This window comes from Leguminivora glycinivorella, chromosome 7 (genome assembly GCF_023078275.1).
Source record: "Leguminivora glycinivorella isolate SPB_JAAS2020 chromosome 7, LegGlyc_1.1, whole genome shotgun sequence".
Lineage (NCBI taxonomy): Eukaryota > Metazoa > Arthropoda > Insecta > Lepidoptera > Tortricidae > Leguminivora > Leguminivora glycinivorella.
Window position 1 is genome coordinate 3,963,169 of NC_062977.1, and position 25,141 is coordinate 3,988,309.

The 25,141-nt window shown below is 38.1% G+C and overlaps 2 protein-coding genes across 12 annotated transcripts in view; one reads left to right on the top strand and one right to left on the bottom strand.

Moving 5' to 3' along the window:
* LOC125227882 (rho GTPase-activating protein 21) overlaps positions 1 to 25,141 on the top strand; it is a 539,841-nt gene that overhangs the window by 458,724 nt on the left and 55,976 nt on the right. The window lies entirely within an intron of this gene.
* LOC125227884 lies at positions 7,739 to 11,543 on the bottom strand. 2 transcript variants are annotated; one of them, XM_048132276.1, is made up of 2 exons: positions 10,661 to 11,543; positions 7,739 to 7,852 (listed from the first exon to the last, which is right to left on the bottom strand). In XM_048132276.1, exons 1-2 carry the CDS (start codon positions 11,424 to 11,426, stop codon positions 7,839 to 7,841), a joined length of 780 nt encoding a protein of 259 aa, XP_047988233.1. In that variant the 5' UTR covers positions 11,427 to 11,543; the 3' UTR covers positions 7,739 to 7,838. The 2 variants fall into 2 exon arrangements, with proteins under 2 accessions (XP_047988233.1, XP_047988234.1); XM_048132277.1 differs by having other exon boundaries at positions 7,762 to 7,843.

Below are 25,141 nucleotides of genomic sequence, written 5' to 3' on the forward strand. Positions count from 1 at the left end.
AAACGAAAACGAAGCGCCGCGAAAGGTAGTATGGCTCTGTCGCGCCAATACGCAAGAGCGATAGAGATATATATCTACGAGCGTTTCGTTTCGTGAGCGTTTGTGCCATTTGGCTACGTACCCTGAGCGCACCCGATAACATTGTATTTCTAATAATTTTAACCCTTCTCATTTGTCACTCTGAAGTATGAAAAGTTGTAAAATAAAATATCAGTATCAATGTATGTCTCATATTGCTAATCCCCTTTTCACACGCAAGGCTGCGCAGACGCAGGATCGCGATAAACAATCGCGGCTTGTGAGTTACTATCGCGCTTGTAATTGAAAAACTTTGCCTGATCGATGGTCCAGTGGCGTAAAAATAGGTTGGACATTGGTAAACGGTCTCATGTCGCCATTAAAAATCATGGCATAGTAATTGTGGTTTTGACGTTGATATTTAGTTCTTTGTTATTTTTTTTATTTTCAACAGTTTACGGGCATTTAGATTCATAAACATAACGAAATGGGGCGGATATGATACAGTTATTGCAAAAACATAAGTAATTTAGGAATACACGTCTTAATTAAAATTATTTGTGATGTTATCTTTTTAATGACGTCTACAGATACCTATGATGTTCAATACAAAGAAAGAACAAAGAAAAATATTCGCAGACGATATAGGCGGAAAAAATCTTCTTGCTTCATTAAATATTTCAAGTAGCTAATGAAGCGATACTACAAAAAAAGGATGAATTGTTCACCACGGCTTACAGGGAAAGTCCTAAAATGGCAGTGAGTGCGCGGGCGTCGATCAATCGCGTTTCACCGCCAAGTTATCTTAAGTACTGATGGTTTAAAGTAGGCTTTATTTTGATAGAGAGGAGGTAGCAGTCAGCGGCATGGGTATGGTAGTGTACCGATGACGCGTTGATACCTCGATAGCCATCCTGGCAGCCATTGTGTTGCGCGTCATCGGCCAATGCCAGCCAGGTGCAAGGAATTTTGGCGTAGGTACGCGACCTCAGCAGAAATAACCGCTTTGTTACATAGTGGATCCATTGTTGTTGGAAATAAACGCGTCAAAATAACGTTAACTCAATGAAAATAAACTGAAAATAGCTGTGACAAATACGTTTATCATTTAGGAGAAAATACATCTTTTGTCCTTTTGTCTTCGCGGAGAGACTCCGTCTTAATCCGTTCGATTAACCTAAACGGTTATTGGGATTAAAAGTTTGACAAACTCGTACACGCCTGATGCTACCAATCCATTCTATTATAGGTACATGGATGTTTTACCCCATGTCGAATTCAACTAAATAAACATTACAAACGTAAACGTAAACAAATGCCGTGTCCCGCCGAATCCCTAAGCGATAATAGAAAAGTTGACACCGACCGGATTAAAAGTGGAATTGATATTCGCTGTAACATTTTATTATCTGGTGTTTCCACTTCTATTTTTAAACGAGCTTTAGCTGCAGGCGATTTATATTTAAGCGTTGCAGCGCTGTCAAAGCGCTAGCCGGAGTTCAAACGCAAACTGGCAAAACCACCTGACGCTTTAAATTAAAACTGAATTGATGTTTCTCTGGGCATTTCTGTTGCAAACTAGTTACGGTACAAAAATAGCTTTTCATACGTCGGATAGGGGTGAAAGCGCAAAGTTCAAGCTTTGTTACCTTTGATAAACGTTTTCGTAAATGTCTAAAACAGGCCAAATCGAGCGTACAGTACACTGTTATCAGAATGAAATTCAACTTTTGTGTTTAAAATTTGAAATATCCTGTAAGTATTTCACCTGTGCTTGACACACGTTAGCTAGATTATTTGATTCGAAGATCGTTCTGATAACAGTGTCTTTTTGAAATCATATGATAATTTTATTTTTCAGGTATTACGTTAGTTATTTACATATTATTATTCGTACAACCAATGAAAGATAATTGCTAACCTCAGCGGACAATACTGTGCTTTTTATGTCATGTGAATTTTCACATAATTATCCTATTTGACAATTCTATTATAAATGGTGCCGTTTGAACAATGCCACTGACCATACAGGTTAATAAACCCCGATAATGTGTTAGTAAAATTGTTTCTCTGCTAAAGTAAGGTAATAATAACTACTGGTCCTTTAATAAACGAGCCTTACAGACTACACGTGTAGACGTAGCGTCCTATAAAATTAAATTAAGAACAAAAAGAGGCTTACGTCGAGCTAGGACCTGCAGGATGGCCTAAGCCTGAGCGGTGGGGTGGGAATTATTTATAGTGTCCGGCCTTGGAGACACCAACCCGGCACCGCCTCGTCCGCTCTAGAAACAGAAATAAGTCTTCTAATATGTGAACATTGCAACTTGAGAAAAATCTACTTCCTGCTATAAAACATAAATAGATTATCATAATCAATTAACTAGGTGCGAACGAAACGTGACGCGTGGAATATGATATGAAATTCTCGGGGTGAAAAACCGCCGCCGGAAAGTTTACGTCGAACGCCCGACGATTCCTTGTGGGACGACATTCAATCTATTTCGTTTTTCAATCATCTGTAGTTGACAACGAGAGGGCTTTCACCTTCAGTGTCAGGGTGAACGCACCGCGATAACCATCAATGGCTGTCAACTCATAATTCCACAAAATATAAATGTCATTTTAACGAACACGCGATCCGATTTCGAAGATGTGTCAATTAGGACCCGTCGAACTGCATTGGATTATCGATGGTCACTCGGCGCCGTAAACTGTGCAGTTTAAAGTTCAAAATGCCTTTTTGGCCGGCGCCCGTCCATCAGCCCGACAGAATCGCCTGTCACCGGTCAAATTGCTTTATTTTGGAGAACGTGTGAGGCGCGCCCTCTTATTAAACGCGCCGCCTTCGCGGGCCCGCGGCCGGTTCCGACTTCCTGTCATGGCAATTATTAAAATAAACAAGAATCACTTCCTACGGCGTTGAGGCAGGTCGTTAAGCAGTGACGACGGCGGTTGCTTAATTTGAGGGCGGTGTTTCGATTTTGCGTAATCGGCGACGTCGTGTGTGGCGCGGGTGCCATATAGGGTGCGATCGGGGCCCTCGACTTGCCCGAAATACATATATGCCGCGGCCATCAACAAGTAATTGCTACTTTATCTATCAATAATAACACGATTCGCTGTAAATTAAGTGCGTAAAGATTAAATTGGAGTCGTTAAGCAGAGTTTATTGTGTCGTTGGCGGTTTTCGATATTGGCTAGAATCATCGAAGCGGGTTAACGGCGGAGTGTTAAGACAATAGCCTGACCGGAGCATCGCAATACCAGCGACCGCAGCTTTATTAAATTCCTGTGAAAAAATTCTTTCGACGATCGAAGCGATAGCCATTATAAAAGCTTATATAAAACAAGATTAAAATACTTTGAAAAACACACAATGTGGGTCACGGTTCGGATGTATTAACACACTAAGGTAGTCAGATTTCAGTGTCGAGCTATAGTTTATATTTACAACAGACTAGCGGCAAGCTACTTAGTGGCCTGGGTGCGTAGCCGAATGGCACAATCGCTCACGAAACGAAACGCTAGTAGATATCTATCTCTATCGCTCTTGCGTATTGGCGCGACAGAGCCAGACTGCGTTTCGTTTTCGTTTCGCGTCGGAGAAATGCCATTCGGCTACGGGGCCTGTACGACTTAACCCTGTGCGGAACATTGAGAAATGCCCTCCTACATTTTTCCACTTACGCGAAGTGTAGCGATTTGTTAAGGAGACTTGCAACTAAATCACGGCGTTCGACGAATGGACAGGAAGTTTGTAAAGATCTTGCGTACGATAAGAATGTATGTCGTTATTAATTGAGCTTTAATAAGCTGCAAGCGACTCGACTGAAGGCTCGCGACCCAATTTTGAACTCAAGCGCTAAATACTTATTAGGACTTGTTCTTCAGAAGTTTTTGCCGTATAGTTACGAGGAACTAGTGGAGGAAGGTATTAAAATATTAAGCACCTACTCGTAGTCTCGTAGGTATGTAATCATTGGGATATTCGACACTCACTTATATTCCGAGTCTGGATATTAGTTCCATTATTAATACAAGCTATTTTTTAAATATACCTTTATTGTGTATAATTGAATAGTTACTCGTTAATTTCACACAACATTATAAGACATTAAGAACCGAAACGACGAGTGGAGGAACAATCAGTCAGACATGCAAAAACATCTCTGCCCAAACTAAAACCCTTTGAGCTCGCTTAATGAGGCACACGATGGCAGAAATTAATAACACGAGCGCACGTGTGTTCGTGTTATTAATTTTTCACAAGAAATCATTACATCGCCGTTAACAGACCGCAAAGAGGGGTCAAATTCGCGGCCTCAGCGACCCATTTTCAACCGAACGACTCCTCTCGGCCCCGTTTTCTCTGAAATGAGTCGCGCTTCGACACTCCAAAAAGACTTAGGTGCACTGGAGGTTTAACCTACATCACGCTTTTCCAAGCCGTCAAACGACTACCAAATCTTATTTCGGCACGTTATTGTTTATAGAATAAACACTCTCGTCTTAATGGTTTGCAAATTTTGCTTTAATTGGATTGTCCTGGGCACGTTTGTTTCGGATAAGAAAGTAAGGCAAACTTTCGTCAAGTCTTTTATGTTGAAATTTAACTTATTTCTTCGTGTATAAACTTGGTCTTAATGAATCTATTTTTAGAATGTTCTTACTTTGTCCTTTACTTTGATTAATTTAGGTGTCTCGTCTAAAAATTTGGAACACTGTAAAGAAACTTAGTTTAACTTTGCTTGCAATCAGGGACACACACAATATACGAAAAGAGACTCTTTCAAAAGCGTGGCATTATTATTACATTTATACCATATATTAAAATACCCTTTCCTTGATTACATAAATGAAATATTGGTTTCCTTACATACTTCCGTCCATATACGAATTACCATTCCTTGGAATACAACAGGAAAACTGATACAACAACTCCGTGTTATTAATACAGAAGATACAAAACGCACCTTGCAATGCAATTATATAACAATTTACCTATTCCTCGTCGTTAATTTCACGTTGTACGAATATAACACACTGTACGACATTTAAAAATAAAACAAAAGCTTGTGTACAAAATTTAATGGAGTTCGCGTGTCCACCAATTATTCGGAATTCGCTTCGAATACGTATCATTGAATAATGGCAATATGTAACGGACGGAATGGAATGACAAGTCACGGACGAAAATAGCCCGATGGGATGATCGCGTAAGCCATTCATCGAAAATTGCCTTTCTACTTATTATTGTTGAAATGTTTTGATGGAAAAGGGAAAAACAAAATGTTGCGCAAAAAGGTCAATGTGCTTTCAAATCAAGTAGCAGTGGACACGTGCCCTCAACGCCCGTCTCGCACCTTACTAGATAGATAAGTTTAATATTGTCGCGTGAGAAGCAAACTCCTGGTGGTCTAGCACAATTTGCGCTCTCGTCCGCGAGTCGCGCTTGATGTACGAATATGACCTCTCGCGCGAGAACGCAAGTTGTGCTGTGCTAAACCGCCTGGTTCCATCCCATTCAATGCTTAGGAGTTATCATTGAATATAAATTGAAGCAATGCTATAGATCCCTTCAGGTTGACTGTTGAAAGTAAACAAAAAAAATTTCAATTGGATACAGCTCTGTATAAGTTAAATACTTTAGAATTTATTTAAACTTGTATTGTTTATCAAGTGTACCATCAGAATCATTTGTAATTTGTTGTATTTTCCACCGACCCTTGACTAAAGCATTTAAATAAATAATAATAAATAAATAAATATTCTTACACAGATTGACTGAGTCCCACGGTAAGCTCAAGAAGGCTTGTGTTGCAGATACTCAGACAACGATATATGTAATATACAAATACTTATACACATAGAAAACATCCATGACTCAGAAACAAATATCTGTACTCATCACACAAACAAATGCCCTTACCGGGATTCGAACCCGCTCCCGCGGCGTAGCAGGCAGGGTCACTACGCGCTAGGCCAGACCGGTCGTCGATTTGTTCTCCTTCTTATCTTCCTTTGGCAACAACATAGGTTTATATTTTTTATGTAAGCAAAGTATATTTTCCTACGCAAATTCCGGCACATCAAGATGCTTGTGCGAACTAATCTCTTTATCGCTCGAATTTTTCGGGAAACACCGTCTGGAATAGATGTTTCCCACTCCGTTTCTGTGTCACTAGGGTCGTAACGCGTTACACCACTATCTGGGTGGACATGGCATCTACAGGGGTTGTCTCAAATACGTTAATCTGATCGTTTAGTCACCCTCTCCATGCTTTCATGCTTGTTAGCTTCAAATTACGTCCCAAAAGGAACGTTGTTTGCCTTTGTTGGTTTGGAAAGAAAAGCGATAACCTTTTTTTTTTTTTTACTAAATGATATTATCGTTTTGCCTTTACATATACTTTTTTTCACATTAGGTAGCGCTTCGGCCGTAGGTCAGCGTACCAGAAAACTTTTAAATTCTTCGGGCTTGTCACTAACAACTAATATTTTTTCAATCAAAAGCGTCAGCTGTACCTAACAAATCGGTCCGATTTTTTAACCGACTTCTTTACCGAAAATAAAAAACGAAGGATGTTATATATTAGGATTCATGGTTTTTTTTCCTTTTTATGTATTTGACAGTTTAATGATTAGTTATAATGATTGTTCGTATATGGCTGCATGTAGCAATTATAGAATGATAGCGAGTGATTTTCTATAGCTTCAATTTTCTAAAAGAACGCCTTTGTTATACGAACATCAAATTTCCTTACCAGATAAAGCCATTTATTCACGCATCCACACGACGTCCTTAGATCGGAAGACTGTCAACAGATATGCCCCAGATCTGAAGGACGGCCTGGAACGTTTCCACTCGTGTGGCGGACGCGTTTATTGTTTTGTTTTTCATCTTGTTTTTATTTGTTTAGTAGGTTTAATTAATTGGCTTGCCATTGGAGAGCTCAGTATCACGATAAACAACCATACATTGAACACGTTTAGAGTTATTGCATTGACTTTAATAGAAGTAATAGAACAAAGTGAAGGGGTGTTTAATAGTAAACGTAGTAACATTATATTTTCATAGGAATTATGTCTTTTAATTATCTCAGTTGCATTGTGTTGTATTTTGGGTAGGGCACGAGTGAAACAACCGATGGCTATAGACACACTGGTTTATTCGCGTAGCAATGTAAGCGGGGTTGTGCGCGCACGCACACATACATAACAATCCTCCCCGTAGTTTTCAACTAATCTACTTATATAACTAATTACATATTAACTAAAAATAAGGTTTATAATTAACCTTGGGACGGTTTCGTTTGACTCTGTCCTGCCCGACAGCGACCGACGGGTTGGGTACCCCTGGATTCTCGGGCCCTTCTACTGGGGTGTTGTCGTCCGACTTGGCGTCCTCAAAACTGTCCTGGGGGTCGTTGTTGAGATCAACTATTTGACCGTCTTCTCCTTCCCCACTATTTTGCACCTCACTGTCGGTACCATTTAGCACCTCGCTGTCGGTACCATTTTGCAACTCGCTGGTATTCTGTGTCGACGGATGTTTTTGATCCGATGAAAATAAATCTGGTAGAGAGATGTCATCAAGAAACGAACCGTCCCCTTGTGGTCCCTTGTATAACATTAATTGATCTTTATGTTTTTTATGGTTGTCTGAATTTTCACAATCTCTTACTAAATATACAACTTTACCCAACTTTTCTAAAATTATTCCCTTACACCATGTAAACTTATTAATGTTAAAGTTCTTTTTATATAACACTTTATCGCCTATATTGAAGGCTTGTTTATTGTTACCGTTATACGCTTTACTCTGTAAACACTGTTGATTTTTTACATGATTATCCAATGACGTGGGCGAGGGAGACGCCGTTGAAGGGTTAATTAAATCAAGGCGTGTCCGAAGTTTGTGGCCAAACACTAATTGAGCTGGCGAATGGCCCGTGGTGGAATGTATAGAATTCCTATAGTCAAAGAGAAATTTTTGTAACTTATTATTACAATCTTTAATATTGCGGCTATTTATTAAACAGGATTTAATCCCCTTCTTGGAAACTTTTATCATGCTTTCTGCCTGGCCATTGCTGGCCGCGTGGTACGCCGGTGACGTCACCGCAGTTATGCCATTTAACAAACAAAAGTCCTTAAACTCCTGTGACGTAAATGCGCACCCGTTATCACTAGCTATCACTTGCGGTACCCCAAACCTAGCCATAAACTCGTACAACTTTTCGCACACAGCCGACGTACTAGTACCGTTCTTCATACTATACACCTCAATCCATTTACTGTGGGCATCTACAATCACTAAGTAGGCGATACCGTTAATTGGCCCCAAAAAATCCAAATGGATCCTGGCAAAGGGTTCTGCAGGGAATTTCCAAGGGGCTAACGGTGCACGACTGGGAGCGGGCCTCAACTTAATGCACGTCTCACAAGAAGCTATCATTTGTTCAATCTTTTCGTCGATCTTAGGAAACCAAAACCTGGACCTGGCCTCCGCTTTGGTTTTTACTATTCCTAAGTGAGAATGATGTAACTCCGATAACGCGCGGGATTGCAAGGTCGCGGGAATTATGACCTTATGGCCTCTTAGCAAACAGCCGTTTTCATACGATAACTCTAATCTACAATTAAAATACGGTTTTAGCTTATCATCGTTAATTTTCTTAGGCCAGCCTGTACAAACGTAACTTACAATTTTATTTAAATCTGGGTCAATCTTTGTTTGTTTACGTAACTCGTCCATAGTTAACGGTAAGCATCCTTCGATAACAAAATTGATGTACGACGCGCGATCATCTGGTATGAACGGGTCCTGCCCCTCCCCGCGCGCGCGCCCGCTCTGGCCCTCCGCTGTTATCGCTGTTGTCAGGTAAACTAGCTCGAGACAAATAATCTGCACTATTCATTGCACTCCGAATGTACTCAATTTTATAATTATATGCGCTTAAAAAAAGGGCATACCTTTGCAGTCGGTTAGCCGTAATTTCGGGAATGCCTTTATAAGGGCCAAAAATAGAAATTAGAGGTTTATGATCGGTTCGTAAAATAAAGGGCACCGACCTCCCGAATAAATATTGATGATAACGTTTAACTGCGAACACGATTGCCGTAGCTTCTTTTTGAAGTTGTGAGTAATTTTTTTCTGCCGCGTTAAGGGTACGCGAAGCAAACGAAATAGGCCTTTCACTGTTGTCTGGCTGAATTTGACTTAAAATAGCCCCAAGGCCATAGGGTGACGCGTCTACGGTCAAAACTAGGTTAGCGTTTGGGTCAAAATGGGCTAAAACCTGATCCGAAGCCAAGCATTTTTTTATTTTTTCGAATGCTTGGTCATGTTCCTCCCGCCAACACCACTTGACCCCTTTCTTCAACAAATCATACAAAGGTGAAAGTATCATGGACGCCCCTTGCACAAAATTACGGTAGTAATTCACTAACCCTAAAAAGGATTGCAATTTATTAACATTTGTCGGTACCGGGGCTTCCAGGATTGCTTTGACCTTTTCAGGTGATTTGTGAAGGCCGTTCCTGTCGATTATGTAACCTAAATACTGCACTTGGTCTTGGAAAAATACGCATTTTTCTTTTTGCAAAGTTAACCCTGCATTTTCCAACCTTTTTAAAACTGCGTTTAATCTTTGCAAATGTTCCGTGTCGTTTTTCCCCGTTATCAATATATCGTCAAGTAAACACAGTACTCCTTCCATACCACTAAGCAAATTATCAATCGCGCGTTGAAATATAGCTGGGGCACTAGCCAACCCAAACACGAGGCGTGTGTAGAAAAACAACCCCCGGTGCGTATTTATGCAGGTGAGGTGCTGCGACTCCGGCGTCAACTCCAGCTGAGTGTACGCGGAAGATAAGTCTAGTTTTGAGAACGTTTGTCCTCCGTGTAATTTTGCAAACAACTCTTTAATTGTAGGTAGCGGATATTGTTCTACACACAGCTGCTTATTAATGCTGACCGAGTAATCTGCACAAATACGCATGGTGCCATTGTTTTTTAACACCGGAACTATTGGAGATGCGTATTCGGAATATTCAACAGGTTTTAAAACACCTAGATTTATTAAACGGTCTATTTCTTTGTCAACTTTTCCTTTCAGTGCAAAAGCTAATGGTCGCGCCTTAAAAAAAACCGGTTTCGCGTCTGGCTTAAGCTGCAATCCAACCTTATATTTATTAAATAGACCCAAACTATCCGAAAACACTGTTGGATAACTACTTTGTAACATCTCTAGTTCATCCCGCTGTTGTGTACAGTAATTAACTCTATTAACAACTGTCGTCATCTCTAAATTAAATGATGAAATAAAATCGCGGCCTAAAATCGGCGCGCCAGCATTGGGAATAATGTAAACATCGATCAGCTGTGTGCGCCCCGCGTATTCCATAGGCATTGACGCCATACCTACGCAAGCCATATTAGAACCGTTATAAGAAGCTAGATTTTTCTTAGGTGCGCAAATTGTCACATTAGGGAAATGCTTTTTGAAAAACTGTGGTGACATCGCCGTGACCGCCGCCCCGCTATCCATTTCAAACTGCAACGGCACGCCTTGAACGGTGACCCATTCTACCATGGGTTCCCCCTTTACAGAACGAATATTAAACAACTTACCGTCGTCTCCCTCGCTCACGTCATTCGCCATAATGCACTTTACCGTTTTGCACATTCTTTTTAAATGGCCTTTACCGCGGCACTTTTTGCAACGATAATTAGAAAACCGACATTCGGCCGTTTTATGGTTTGAATAACCGCACACTGCACATTTTTCACGGACCGTATCCTTGGTCTCGCCGGTGATCTTGAACAGCTGGTCGCTCGTCGAAGCCACCTGTCCCGCCCCCGCCGACACCTCCCGCGCGCAGCGTACCGCGTTAGCCAACTCCACCGCCTTAGTGAGCGTCAGCTCCTTGAGATCCTGCGTGAAAACCTTGTCCCGTTCCCGTCCCGGCAGCATGCCCATCATAAATCTGTCGCGAAGAACTTCCTCTACATTTGTGAAGTCGCATTCCGCTGACAAACCACGTAGCCTTGCCGCCCATTGGGTATGTGTTTCTCCACTTTGTTGAACGGCCGAATAAAATTTGTACCGCTCACTAAAACCAAACACCTTTGGAACAAAATGGTCTTCCAGCAGCTTTAAAACATCTTCATATGGTACTTCTTCTATCTTCTTAGGCAACGCTAAATCCGCTGCGAGTTTATAAGTACCGTCAATGAGTGTGCTAAGTAATATCGCTCGCCTTTGTTCTCCTCCCGCGTCCGTAGTGTCATTTACTTTATTTGCCACAAACCATTGCAATAAGCGCGATTTAAACGTTTTCCATGTTTGCGAATGGTGATCAAACGTAGGCAAAATTCCAAAATGCGCACTAGACATTTTTAATTTCGCTTGTAAGTGGGTAGATCGCCGCCAATGTTGTATTTTGGGTAGGGCACGAGTGAAACAACCGATGGCTATAGACACACTGGTTTATTCGCGTAGCAATGTAAGCGGGGTTGTGCGCGCACGCACACATACATAACACATTGCAAATGCTATGCAGCTTTGGGACCTACATTGTATCGAATCAAGGTTCAAAAATGTATCTTCTTATTTTCCTCCTTCTGTATATAATTTAAACGAAGTTCAAGAACGTTCCGGAAATATGGATTCTGAATAGAACACTAAATAATTTTCACTATTTGGCAGACCAAATGTTTACACAATCCGTCTAGATTCTGCAAGTGTTTTATTACCGAGAAACAGGAATATTCCAAGTGACGAGACGAGAACAATGATTAAGGAATTGTGTATTACAACTTAATGTTTTCGTATTATCAAAAACATAGTGCTAGTACGTATCCAAAAGTTGGTTTTACTGAAGATAATATGTTATTGCTGGGGCAAAGTTAGCTTATTATATATAATTGCACATTAAGTTCGAAAGTTCCTCAAGCACACCTGCCATAATTAATATGTAGATTGATTAAGTACAAAAATTGTCCTTAAAGACTCATTAGCATACAAACAAAGAGCTTTTAACGTCAAGAAAAACACGGGCACGCAACCTCTGCATAAAATTATCACTTAATATATATTTTGATCTGAGTTGTCATAAGTTTGAGTTATTAAGCGGCTTACGGCGGGCAACCGCATTCCTGAGTGCCCTCATTGCCTTGCCTTTCTTGACTTTCCAGGACGCATATTTGCGTCAGCGACCTATTTATCTCAACATTCTCAACCTATTACTTTAGATTTTGTAACGGATTACTCAATTTCGCGAGAGATTAACGTATCATTTGTTACCTAATTCTAGCGTGTCCGCCTGACAGATCCGGGCGCTTCCCTTGACTTATTTCGCCAAACAAATGACTACATCGCGAAAAGACCTATTTTCTTAGATTTTAACGAGAATTCGATTTTAATTTAAAAGTGGAATCGGATGTTTTACCGTGGAAATATTTTTGCGAAACTGACCTATATTTTAGTAATCCATGCCTCATTCTACTATTATTAATTGCAAAATAATCTCTTTCTGTCAATTGGTCGCTCTAAATCGATTAAAATGACATTCTATATACAAAGTAACTATATTTTTGATCTTGTAAGGTATAGACCTTGATAAAATAGATGGGTTTTTATAAAAGAGTGGGCCCATCAAGTTGTCCGCAAACGAAAACGCGGTCAGTAACAATGACACACAACTGACAGCACGTACTAGTTAAACAGCTACTTACAAAAAAACAACAATAGAAACAAATTAAGTTAATACCTAAGTAGAGAGTGTGTACTTACTACAAAAAATAGTTTGCTCTCACCCAATCACTCTTTGTTAACCTTGAATCGAATCAAGTATTAACGGACCGGGTGTCAAAATAAACACTTAACTTACGAGAGTGGGTCGTCTGACTTAGCATTTGTGTCATACGTACATTTTAAACAGATTTCGAACGTTAACTTTATTCCTAAGGAACAAGGTGTAGAATTATATGAGTTTTGAAAGCACTTGCGGTGATTGTGGGTAGCTTTAGACGTTTCCGCAGCCTACATCGCCGAATCAATCTCGGAAGACCCACTTCGGCGCGTGACACTTTTGTGACTAGAGTACTACTCTGTGGAGAGGGTTGATTTGATTAAAAAAGGATTTTTGCACATACGCTTCTTTTTTTCATAAATACAAATTCAAAAGGAATGACAAAAATATGGCTAAGCACGCTACCTGTTGATTATTAGTGATGACAGTCCAGTCAGAAATAGTGACATGTGTAACAGGAAATAATGTCTGAATAAGGTGGTGCAAGCATTAGACAATTAACGTGCCGCATTTAAATTAAGTAATTAGGTTTACTATTTTTTTAAAACGTGATATCGTGTATGCGAACGTAACACGAGACCATTAGTCCATTATGTTTACTACGCATTTTTCACCATACGCCTGTCCACCCCCGCGGTGCAAGACAAATATTTATCTAGCCCCAAAACCTGGCCACGGCTGACCTAAAATCGGGGTTGTTTACAAAGAAAAGGTCACCCACGAGGGTTACCAGGCTCGACGTAATCGATTTTGGGTCATTGCGTAATAACTCTGAAACCATTAATCAAATCGCAGTGTCCATCGCACTGGCGCAATAGTGTATCAATATAAAAGGGCGTATCGTATGCTACTTGCTATATTCATGGTACCTTTTTCTTTAGGCAATGGATTGATGACGTAAAATCTTGATCGAAACATTAATCTTCAGTGCTCATCACTCCGCGACTGAATTACCGTAGTAAACAATCCATGTCAGCAATGTGTTAATAATACACTCAATATGAATGAAAACGAGTAATTTTTTTATGTAATTTATGTACAAACTAACCCGATTCCATCGCTTGAGAGTTATTTTACAATTGGGTCGAAAGAAGCCGATCCACCAACAATATTAAATCATGCTTTACACTATGCGCCAAAAATCTCATAAAGTGTTTCTATTTCCATAATGGACCAGGAAACCGTTTTATAAAAACGACCGCACCTTTGCGAAGCGTAAACCAACTCATATGTTTTAAATTCACTTCCTCGCGCCAGTGTTTTCCGGAGTGGATCATACGAGCGATTCATTTCGGCAAAATTATCATATTACTTAGCTGCGGCAGAGCTCACCTTGACGCGTAAGCAGAGAGACTGTAATTGAACAAATTCAGCACGTTTGTTTGGTGTTTGAAGTAAACGGATCATCTGACCGACCTAGTGAGACGGTGACCGTCTTCGTTCTCGTAAATATTATGCTCATAATTGTGCGGTTGCGCGGCCGATGAAGACAATACGCCTCTGTTTACTTCCTCCAAGCGTGTGCGGGCTAGTTAAAAATAAAATGACATCAGTTATCTCCGCAGTGAAATATCATTACGTGAGATTCAAATCGGAAAAGTTACGTTACAAGGAAGAAATTATATTTCCGCGATTTCCGACGCTGTTAAAGTTGACGATTGTGGTGAAAATTATTATATTAGAAAGGTATTTAGAATCTGTTTATTTATTAGCAGTTTCTATTCATCTTAGGTTTGATTGCGCGTAAAGATAATCATGGCGTGTGTCGTGTCTCAAGCTTGTCGAACAGCTGGATGTCCGATGGTTTTCCGCCATATTTTACTGATAGTAAAGCTCCATAACAGGTTAAGAGTTTTAAATGACTGTCGGTTAGTTTCACTGAATCTTATCGACTGTAATCTTAGTGATTAAATTTTGGTTTTTAGTCGAGATCCCGATATTTCGACGCAGTACATGCATCCGTATCCCGTAGTTAAGTTATCCGTTACCATGATGCAATGCTTTGAAATAGCTCTACAGAAAAGAAAAAGCTCTCTCTCAATGTAAGTCCATAATATGTAGGTTATATTTAAACCTTATAAAAGACTGAAATATTGCACAAATGTTAATGATGTTGCTCCAACAGTGTTAGAGCGGAAGCGGCTGTGGGAGGGAAATGAGATCGGTGGCGGGAACATAATGAGAACTTAATTAGGCCACCGGGAGTTTTTGACACAGGCTGCGACGGCAAGCCTCGGCTTTACTTGACTAGTTTTGTAATTAGTTTAAAACGTATTAATTAGGTTTTCGAGCAGTTTAACCGACTTAAAAGAGAATTAGGTTTTGAGCTGACAATACTTATTGATTAATTAATTTAATGAAACGAAATTTCATAAAATAAAGTAAATAAACCAACTTTCACTAACCTTAAGTTGTATTAACGTATTCATGCAAATAAATATTTCTATTCTATTCTATTCTATTTAAAATCAGCGGTATGCCTAACAGATACATTCATTGTTTATCGGGCATTTTCAGAATTTGGGACTCCCAATTAGCGAAAGTTGTTAACAAAAATTAACTCACTGTCAGTTTCGTGATGATAATTAAGCATGAAATTTCAATAAAAATATTGTTATTGTGTTAATTACATAAACTTGAAGCGATACTCTACATTCAGAATGTGAAAAAAGTAAATTTCTAGACAGATTTTATGCTTAATTGTCGTCACGAAACTGACAGCGAGTTAATTTTTGTCAACAACTTTTGCTAATTGAGGGGGACCCAAATTCTGAAAATGCTCTATCATTCTATGGAAGCACTGATAAACAGTAGAAGACAACTGTGTTTCAGCTTGAGCATAAAATAACAGTTTCAGCTCGACAAAAAATATTTCGTATGTTCCGTTATTCTCCTCTACCGATCACATTTTGTAGCGAGTATCCACTAGTGAAAGTCGCGTGCATGTTCGATTTACACAATTCAGTCTTCGGATAATTTTGAAAATCGCGGAGTAGTGTTGTGAATTTAAGCTTTGAGGCGTAAACTACAAAACTCGAGTCGCGACTTCTGAGTCTTAAAGCCTCGAACCTTAAAGCCTCGACCATAAAAGCCTCAACCTTATAAGTTTGCGTTGCTGCTTACGAGCACAGAATCCTCGAGTCTTTAGTCCTCAAGCTTTAAAGACTCCTAAGCTTTGAAGGTTTAAGTCTATAAGGTTTGTAGCATTTAAGTCTTAAGAGCTTTTAATAAACTAGATCCTAAGGTCAACAGAAGTAAAAAAAAAACAGGCCAAGTGCGAGTCGGACTCGCCCACTGAGAGCTCCGTACTTTTTAGTATCCTGAGATACATGAGATACAGCGTGGTGACGTGACCGGGCGGACGGATATCTGAGTCTTAGTAATAGACTTACGTTTTTACCCATTGTGTACGGAACCCTAAAATCTACCAAACCGACACCGTCAAATTAAGGGTTAAAAATAAATACTATCTGCCTATAAAGCTCGTTGTTTGAGCTCTCTATGAAGCCCGAGTCTTAAACACTCACTCTTAAGAGCTCATAAAAAGCTTGAGTCGTTAAGGTTCTGAACCGTTTCTGAGCTAAAACCTTTAACGCTTGAGTCTTTAAAGCGTGAACCTTTAGGGTTTGCAAGTCTTTAAGGTTTAAAAGTCTTCAAGACTAGTCTTATAACAACACTATCGCTGAGGCTCAGAATCTCTTAGTGAAATCTCTTTCCATTGCAGAAGGGACTGTATTGTGTATACCTTCATGAGCAATAAAGGACCTTTCTGAGATGGAAAACCACACATTTATAATATAATAATCATATATGTTTGATAAACAAAGGAATCTCCCCCATTGTCGCAAACACTACGTTCACGTTGTCCGCTTCTTATAACCTAAAATACCTTTTTCTAGGATGCGTGGAAAATACAGTTTTTCACGTAAACATATTTTCTATCAGACGACACACTATTAGAGGAAATTTACTATACATAGTATACCTAAATAGAGGCTTCTTCTGATTGCAATAATAGTCATTTTAAAAATATGACCTTGTTGTGTGTGATTAAATTAGAAATGTCAACATTAAAAGCAGACTCGCGAATTTGCTTGTTCATAAACTTAGTTTTCTTGTAATGCCTTTCATTATGAATGTTGTATAATATGTATTAATATTGTATTTTTCTGTTACAGGTAAGCTTTTTGAAGGAATGTAATTTGGAAACACGTAAGTTATACCTTCTAATTTCTGTGATAAAATCATACTTATACTTACTGAATTCTCTTTTAATTATTATCAACCGTGCGGAAAGCGCTAATTTACCAGTTAAAGTTTGACCTACATTGCAAATACGCCGCAAAATGTATCGCATAAACGGAACAATTAAACTGTTCCCAAGTAACTTGGTAACAATTACAACAGCCCAACTTGATGTGACGTCATAGGCAGCTATAGCGCCCAATAAACCATTGTACTATCTACAATGACTGAGATATCTATAAAATAATTTAGGCAGTTCATGCAATGTGCTTGTTTGTCCTAATGGCAATATGAGAATTTTAAGACACGTCATTAATTAACTGGATCGGACATATCGTTGTCAAGGATCGATCAGAAACGTTAGATACTGATACGTCTATATCGTAATCTAATATGTACACTAGAACTTCGACATTTTAAAGTTTAAAACGGGTCCTAAGTTCCCTGTTGTCAATAATGTCGTTGAAAAATTGTTTTGACTGTAAGTAAGCTTGGCTGTTCCTAACTCTAATCCGGTTTTCTCCGGACCTATCTTTAAGATGATTGCTTCGAAATACATCGTTCCTAAAAGTAAACCTTCTATTTACGAAACGACGTTGGTGGTTTGTATTTTACGGTTCTTGGTATTAATACTTCATCTTGTGATTTATAGCATTATTTTCCGATGCGCTTTTAACATTTCATTGTAGTTGTATTTCAGTGTAGTTTAAACTTCCTCGAAAAAAAGTATATTACGGAGGTAGAAAGAAACGTGTTATTGGGTAGTCGGAAATATAATAAGTGAGAGATTTATTTATCTACTCATATATTTATCTATGCATATGCGTAGAGTTTATTACGGAAACTGACATTAAGGCCTGATTTAGACGACGTGTGAACTCGCATGCGATTTTAACTAGTTACATACATTGCGGGCTGTTGAGGTTAAATACAATTTTGCACAGGTATCCAATACCGCAATGTAATATAACTCGTATGCAAGTTCTCGTACCGCTTAAATGGGCTCTAAAAAGGGGCCAGTTTTGAAATGTCAACGAATTGTCTATATTTTTATACATATCAAGAAAATCGAATCAAAATGTCGGCAGAAGATTGTAGCCCTTGGACTTGTATGTAATATAACGTACCAAAGTTTTTATACATAGGTATGTAGTATGGTTTTGGTTTATTCAGAACAAGATTAGATTAGATTAGATTTCTTTATTTCATGATAAAAATTACACTATAAATTTGCTGCATGTCAAAATTATGTTTATCTTCTCATCATGATCGTCAAAAATTACATAATAAATTCCAAATAAAAATAATTGTGTCTCCCAAATGAGGATCGTCATTTACAAAGAAAGAAAATACACATGCCAAGCTAAATAAAATTAATAAATTAAGTTACAATATCATGAAATTATCACGAAGCAAGAAAATATTATATAACAGAGAAATATAGGTATAATTATATCATCGGTCATTAAAAATTCAAATCCATGTACTCATTTACAGAGTACATGGGGTTATCTAACAAAAGGTTTCTCAATTTGCGCTTAAATGCTTCGTCACATAGCTCATTTCTCAGATCGGCAGGTAAGTGCTCATAGTAAGTAGGGCCGATGACTCGAGGGTTCTTTCTTGAAAGTGCCATGCGACGGGGGACTGTTCTCAGACGGCCTGTAGATCGAAGCTGTTTGCCCGGAAAGTCTATGCGTGCAAATTGGGATATATTATGTCTAACATACAGCAGTACGTCGAACAGATATTGTGAATAGTGCGTCATTATACGTTGAGAACCGAAGAGCTCTCTACAAGGGTACCTGTCTTTTACACCGGCAAGTGTACGTATTGCGCGTTTCTGCATTATAAGGACTCTTTTTGCATCAGTAGAATTGCCCCAGAGCAGTGAGCCGTATGCCATGATAGAATGGAAATGCGCAAAGTACACCTGCTTTAAGGCTTCTGCCGAAATAAGAGGCCTCAGTTTTCTCAACTCAAACGACGCACCACCCAACCGATCACAAAGATTGTCTACATGGCACTTCCAATTTAGAGTATTGTCGATCAGGAACCCTAGAAACTTACTCTCTTCGCACATGGTCATTGGAAAGTTAGCCATGCAAGGTGGTGGTTGAACCTTTCGACCAGAGAATAACATTCGATTTGGAATAGTTAAGTAACAGTCCATTTGCTGAGAACCATGACTGCAATTGGTGGCAAGCGTCATTAATGTTTATTGCCAGCTGGTCATAAGAACTTGCACTAACCAATACAGTCGTGTCATCCGCAAACAATACAGGCAAGCCAGCTTCAATGTTCGACGGTAGGTCATTTACAAATAACAAAAACAAGGTATTTCCAAGGGACGAACCCTGTGGAATACCTATATATTAGACAATGTCAATATTAGACTTTAACGGAGGACTTGCAATATTCAAACACTTTTCCAATTGAATAAGTTTTGGTGCTGCCGGAACCGATGTTACTTGTTTCATATAAAAGTTTTTTGTATTCCCTAAACATTGTATCAGAGTAAGTAATTTTGATTATTAAAAAGTCTAAAAGTCGCTATTTTTACTCTGATGCCCTGAAATTATACCATATTAAAATGTTTGGAGGGTCATTGACGCATGACGGTGCTGACGTCACTACACCTGACATAGACAAAGGGATATTTCGAAACAGATTTGGACGAGGGTTCAGAAAGTCCTCTAAATGTTTTGTGGAGTGTCCAACTGCCCACTGACAGCTATAAATAATACCGAATCGCAAACGCATAAATTATAAATATATGTAAAATCAGAGGGCTTAGGCTAATTATAGCGGGACTGGAATAATCCGAACCGCGGCCGTGTTTGTTTAGGTTCACTCAGTTAATTACTTATGTAGATTTAATACAATGTTTTGGTGGCCATAATTTGAAGGCGTGTTACATTTGCATGAAGTTCGTTTTTGTCTTTGACTTACGGCGACTGAATAAAGCGAATAAATTTGAAGCGAAGCACTTAATGATTACGCTTAATCAATATATGTACATCAAGTTGACCGGTTAAAGAGGTTATTTCATCTTTTCTTTATTTTACTTGGTTATTGATCCTTTACTTAGCTTAGCTTAGTTCCAGCTTCATAAGTGATTTACACATGCAAGGAAGTCTTTTGTTTTTGGTTTTCTGTGCAATAAAATTACCTATATAATATTTACCCTGAAATTCAGGTGCTTGACGTACCCCAAAACAAAACCAGGCCTTCTTTATCTCTGCAAACTATTTAGTACATTTAATTTCCTATGCTGGATGCACATCTGCAGTGACCTTTAGTCTCTCCTCCCATTCACTCCAGACATCAAAACTTTGACCGAATCTCGAACTTTCGCCAGTTAGTAGTTTGTTTAGTAAATCCCGGTTTGTTTTAGTTAGTCTCCCAGTTGGCACGTGTGGCAACATAATAGTGTTATGACAAACTGTAAAGAGTTGCTTAAAATAGACGGCTACCAAAATAACGAAATGCAATATGCAAATATGCAAATGGGTATTTTCGTGATGTTTGTGCATAGTTTTCTCGAGCCACATACTTACCTATATGTACATTGTTAGATCGTCTATGTATATAATCACGCTAAAATATATACAATGAGGTATTTTTTTGTTATATATCAACAATGCTTAACACCATTTTTCGTGGTAGGTTTTTAACAATTCTCTCCCTTTTTCGTCTATACTCACATCAAAAACTTTGGGTAAATATTTTAGATATTTGAAAGGTATTTTAATTCAAGGTCTTAATGATCAATAAATACCTAAACTGCATTTATATCTTTAAAACTTTTACGTAACTAAAAGCTTAATTCATGTCTTACCTTTTACCAACTGTGACAGAATAGATTAGTAACGCTACCTAAGTTTTAATGGCATCTAAATATAGCTACCAGCTTCCAGCCCGAACCAATTGCCGGTAAGCCTAAATCACTATCGCAAAATAACCTTTCATAAACTAAGTTACCGCCAATTCCTATGAAAGGTATTCAATAAAACCTCCGGTAACCTCATTATTATCCCGCCGAGCTTTTATCGGCGAGAGCCTCCCGAGGCTTTTCGGACCTTGAACTACTTTCTATCTTTCGCACAACAGAATATTCCATTATTTTCAAATGTCAACTTATTTTTCACATGGCAAGGTCGCTTTTTCTAATGCACGATTGAGTTATGTACGAGGTTCTGAAGGTAAAGTAACGATTTTTATTGGGATCCTTATCGCTAAATCGGGGATAGAGGTTGTCGATTCTCAGTACCGTTTTTACGTCACATCCATTTCTGAACTATTTTTGGATTCACACGTAACGATGTAGTGATAAAAAGGGATAACGTATTTTTAGGGCGTTGTTATTCTGCTTGACAACCCAGATTTCATAGATATGTTTATATTTAGGTACATATTTTTGTACACATTCATTTACTCCGGCCAAGTTCCGCAAAGAGAATTCCACGCTGAAAACTTAGTTATAGTGGGATTGTATTTTATCTGTTTAAAACAATTCCACAAAGGTAAAATGTATATCTATCATTCTGGTTGACATTGTAATATTTTATTCAATCAATCAATCAAATAATTTATTTGCCAGAATACAGTTACATTGTGTTGGTGTTACATAATTTTGTGTTCAGTGTATTCGGCCCACATACAGGCATGCAAATGTTGATTTAAATATAAACCTAACACATAATTTACCAAAACATTTTTAAATTAATAATATAACATAATATTTTCAATAACAATAAATCAAGTATATTCATATTATATATTATAAACAGCCTAGCCTAAGATTTGAAAGAAATAAAGAGAATCAAGTCAATAAAATGAAGTCCAGCAATAATTAACATCAACCAATACATTATACATGTAGGTACATATGTACTTTTAATTCATGTAGGTATGTACTTTTCTGTAATAGTGAAGACGTTTCGATGAATGCATTTCGGGATTGTGGAGCTCAACGCTGTGATTCAGGCCCGACTGTAGCGTAGAAACTACAAAGACCCAATTCATTTTTAAGTATTAATAATGAAGCAAAATTATACAATTAGAATCAATTTTTTTCCTATTAAGCCTGAAGAGAAAACTACTATAGTCAGTTTTCTTGAAATTCTCCCAGATAAAGCGTTCTAACTTACAAATACAAGTTTTGCTATTATCCCTGTAAGTTTAAATTGCTTGGCATACTTAATCGGCTACAATAATGTTTCAAGTTTTAGGTTGTTTTCCTTAAGGCTTAAGCTTAAGTATGTCGACATAACTTCATGAAAAGCTATTGAATTTACTCTATACAGTTCAATCACCCGGGAAGGGTGAAATTCTTATTACGTCATTCCATCGTTCCTAATATTAATTTACAATTATTCAATTTGTTTGAGCTTCAATTGCTGATTAAAAAACTCATTAATTCTTAAAAAAAACCGAAAGGTTCGTTTTATTAAACGATGCCAAAATTGTCCAGGCATTTAAATAGGTAATAATATAAATTATATACCTACCATCTTACATGCAATAATACTTACTGATCTTATGACCAATGAATTTAGAATGGACAGAAATGACGGACAAAAATGAATGTCTCAAATCCTATCACCGAAAGCTCCTCATGCGAAACCGCCGGTTAAAGCTAGTTATTCCCTCGGAATTCCCTTGTCAACCTCAGCTGGCCTAGCTGAAGTGACAAGCGTTGACGACGTGATCGAAACGCAACTGCCTCTGTCGCGCCAATACGGAAGAGATAGAGATAGAGAGAGTTATCTACGATAGCCACGAAGCGTAAGCTATTGGCTAGGTACCCAGGTCACAACCTCACGACCTGCGAGGATTGTTTAGATTACATTATTTGATCAGAGGATATTTGCACAGGACCCAGGCCATTGACTTTGGAATAACTTGTTTATAATTACCAAATTTTGCTTACGGAATTGTTAAGATTAACAAAACAAGTTCATTCTTTACTTTGACGTTTCAAGGGGAATTACCCTAATCGTGAGTTTTGATAAAATTTAAACATGAAGTAAATATAAATACAGTTGAAGTTGAAACCCTTTTAATCAAAATTGTCTGAACTACGTATGTATTTCAGTTACTTCATTTCGACTGTTCTTATATGAACCTTTAAAATTAGTAGTATTAAGTACTTGGTATAAGTAGGTATTTAAAAGTCAGTTGAAAATTCTGTATCTAGAAATGTACCCGTTAGTGGTGATTTAGTATACCTACAATTTACTTGGTTTTACATTACGAATATCAGTTAGTGTAGTTTAAACTATAGCTAGCGGCACCACTATTTAAAAGTACATTCACAGGACTTCAATTATTTCCAAAGTTTCCAAACCCGAACGGTATCGATATATTTAGACCGGTCAATGTGTGACAGACAGACGGTGTGATAAATCCAATTAGCGTCGCGACCTGCCGCCCAACCGTATAAATACTGAACTTGACAACTTTTACAGCCGATTTTCCTCGAAAATGCTTTTTCGAACAATATTTTTATACTCGAAACGCATTCTTGCGCAGCTAATGCTGTAATTTCTGACTGGCTTTAAAAAGGCTCTAAGTAGTTAAGGTGAAAAGCGTTTTACGTCTTTTAAGATGAAATCCGGGGAGTAATGCGAGAGGTATGCGCTTTAGAGTGCATTCTGTGTTAACACGTGTCGACGCGATTTCTTGAATTTCCTCATTTCAGCAGAACAATTTTCAGGAACATACGGTTGACCTTAAACGTTTGACATTTAAGCAACTTATTATTTTGCAATAAAGAATATTTACTTACTTACTTACTTACTTATTTTAAAACGAATATACTTAGGTATCTCATGAGCCGTGGCGAAAGCCGGGATAACACAAGGAGGATGATGATAACTACCAAATTTTTGCCATAACTAGTCCATGTCAATCTGACTACTTGTTATATAGACAGTTTTTATTCTAAGCTAAAGCATTGTGTTTATATTCAATAAAAATATGGTTAAATGCTATAAAACGGCAACAAATAACAATGATAATCAGATTTAACATTCATACATTTATTAGTTAAGTGTAGTCGGAACTTTGTAATATTTTGGAGAGCCGTTCACCGCGATCCTTGAGGTTCGCTCGTAGTTGGCTCATTAACATTTCGCCTACTGAATATTTTGATGGACGTGCCTGATAAGCGCTTAGGCTTAATTAATACGTTTGATTATATGGCTTAACTAATAGCAACATAGCAACTGTTTGTTTCCTTACTAATATATTAGGTATCGTAGAATGCTAAGAAAAATCCAATTATGGAATATTTCGATTTAAGTACATTAGTTACGTATACTTTTGTACAGAAGGTATTTTTAGATGATACACTCACACCTATCATAAGACGTTCAAACGTACACAAAACTGTTGTTCTCTTTAAACTTTATGCACCTTCGCGAAACTAATAACTTTGAAATTACAAAAATAATTCTGATTAGTGTATAGATAGTTTTAAATTTTGGATATCATAGTTTCGCTCATAACAAAAGACAAATGCATTGCACAATATATTTCCACAAAACAAACCTATTTATACTGCAAATTTTGAATTGGAATTCTTCCATAACTACATACTCGTAACTATTATTCACTTCAACAAAGCGTGAGCCGAATTCCTAAGAACAGAAAGAAAAATTATGCAATATAGCTGTAAATACATGGCAGTATATTGTGAGTGCGATCCGAACTCTCATCGGGCCGACTTAAATCCTACAATATTATCGTAACCCAGTTTAAATGAGGCACCAATTGCGATGAATCGGTAATAAGGCGAAGTGTAGGTACTCGGATTCTTTTTTTCTTGAACTTTCCGACGAGTTGCTTCTGAAAATTAAAGGCGTGATTAGGTCATGTATTTGAGACAAGATATTTATATTAGTCTGCTAAAAATTCTAATAAACATTTACCGCCAACTTTAGTACCTTATTTATTTAGCAGCGTAGTAACGCTACCGGTTCTCGAGAGCGAAATTATTGTGTAAGTGAAGTGATATCGACAAGATTAATAAAGTGAAACATCTGAA

Coding starts and splice junctions, on each gene's coding strand:
- LOC125227884 (XM_048132276.1), bottom strand. CDS start 11,426: ATGTCTAGTGCGCATTTTGGAATTTTGCCTACGTTTGATCACCATTCG.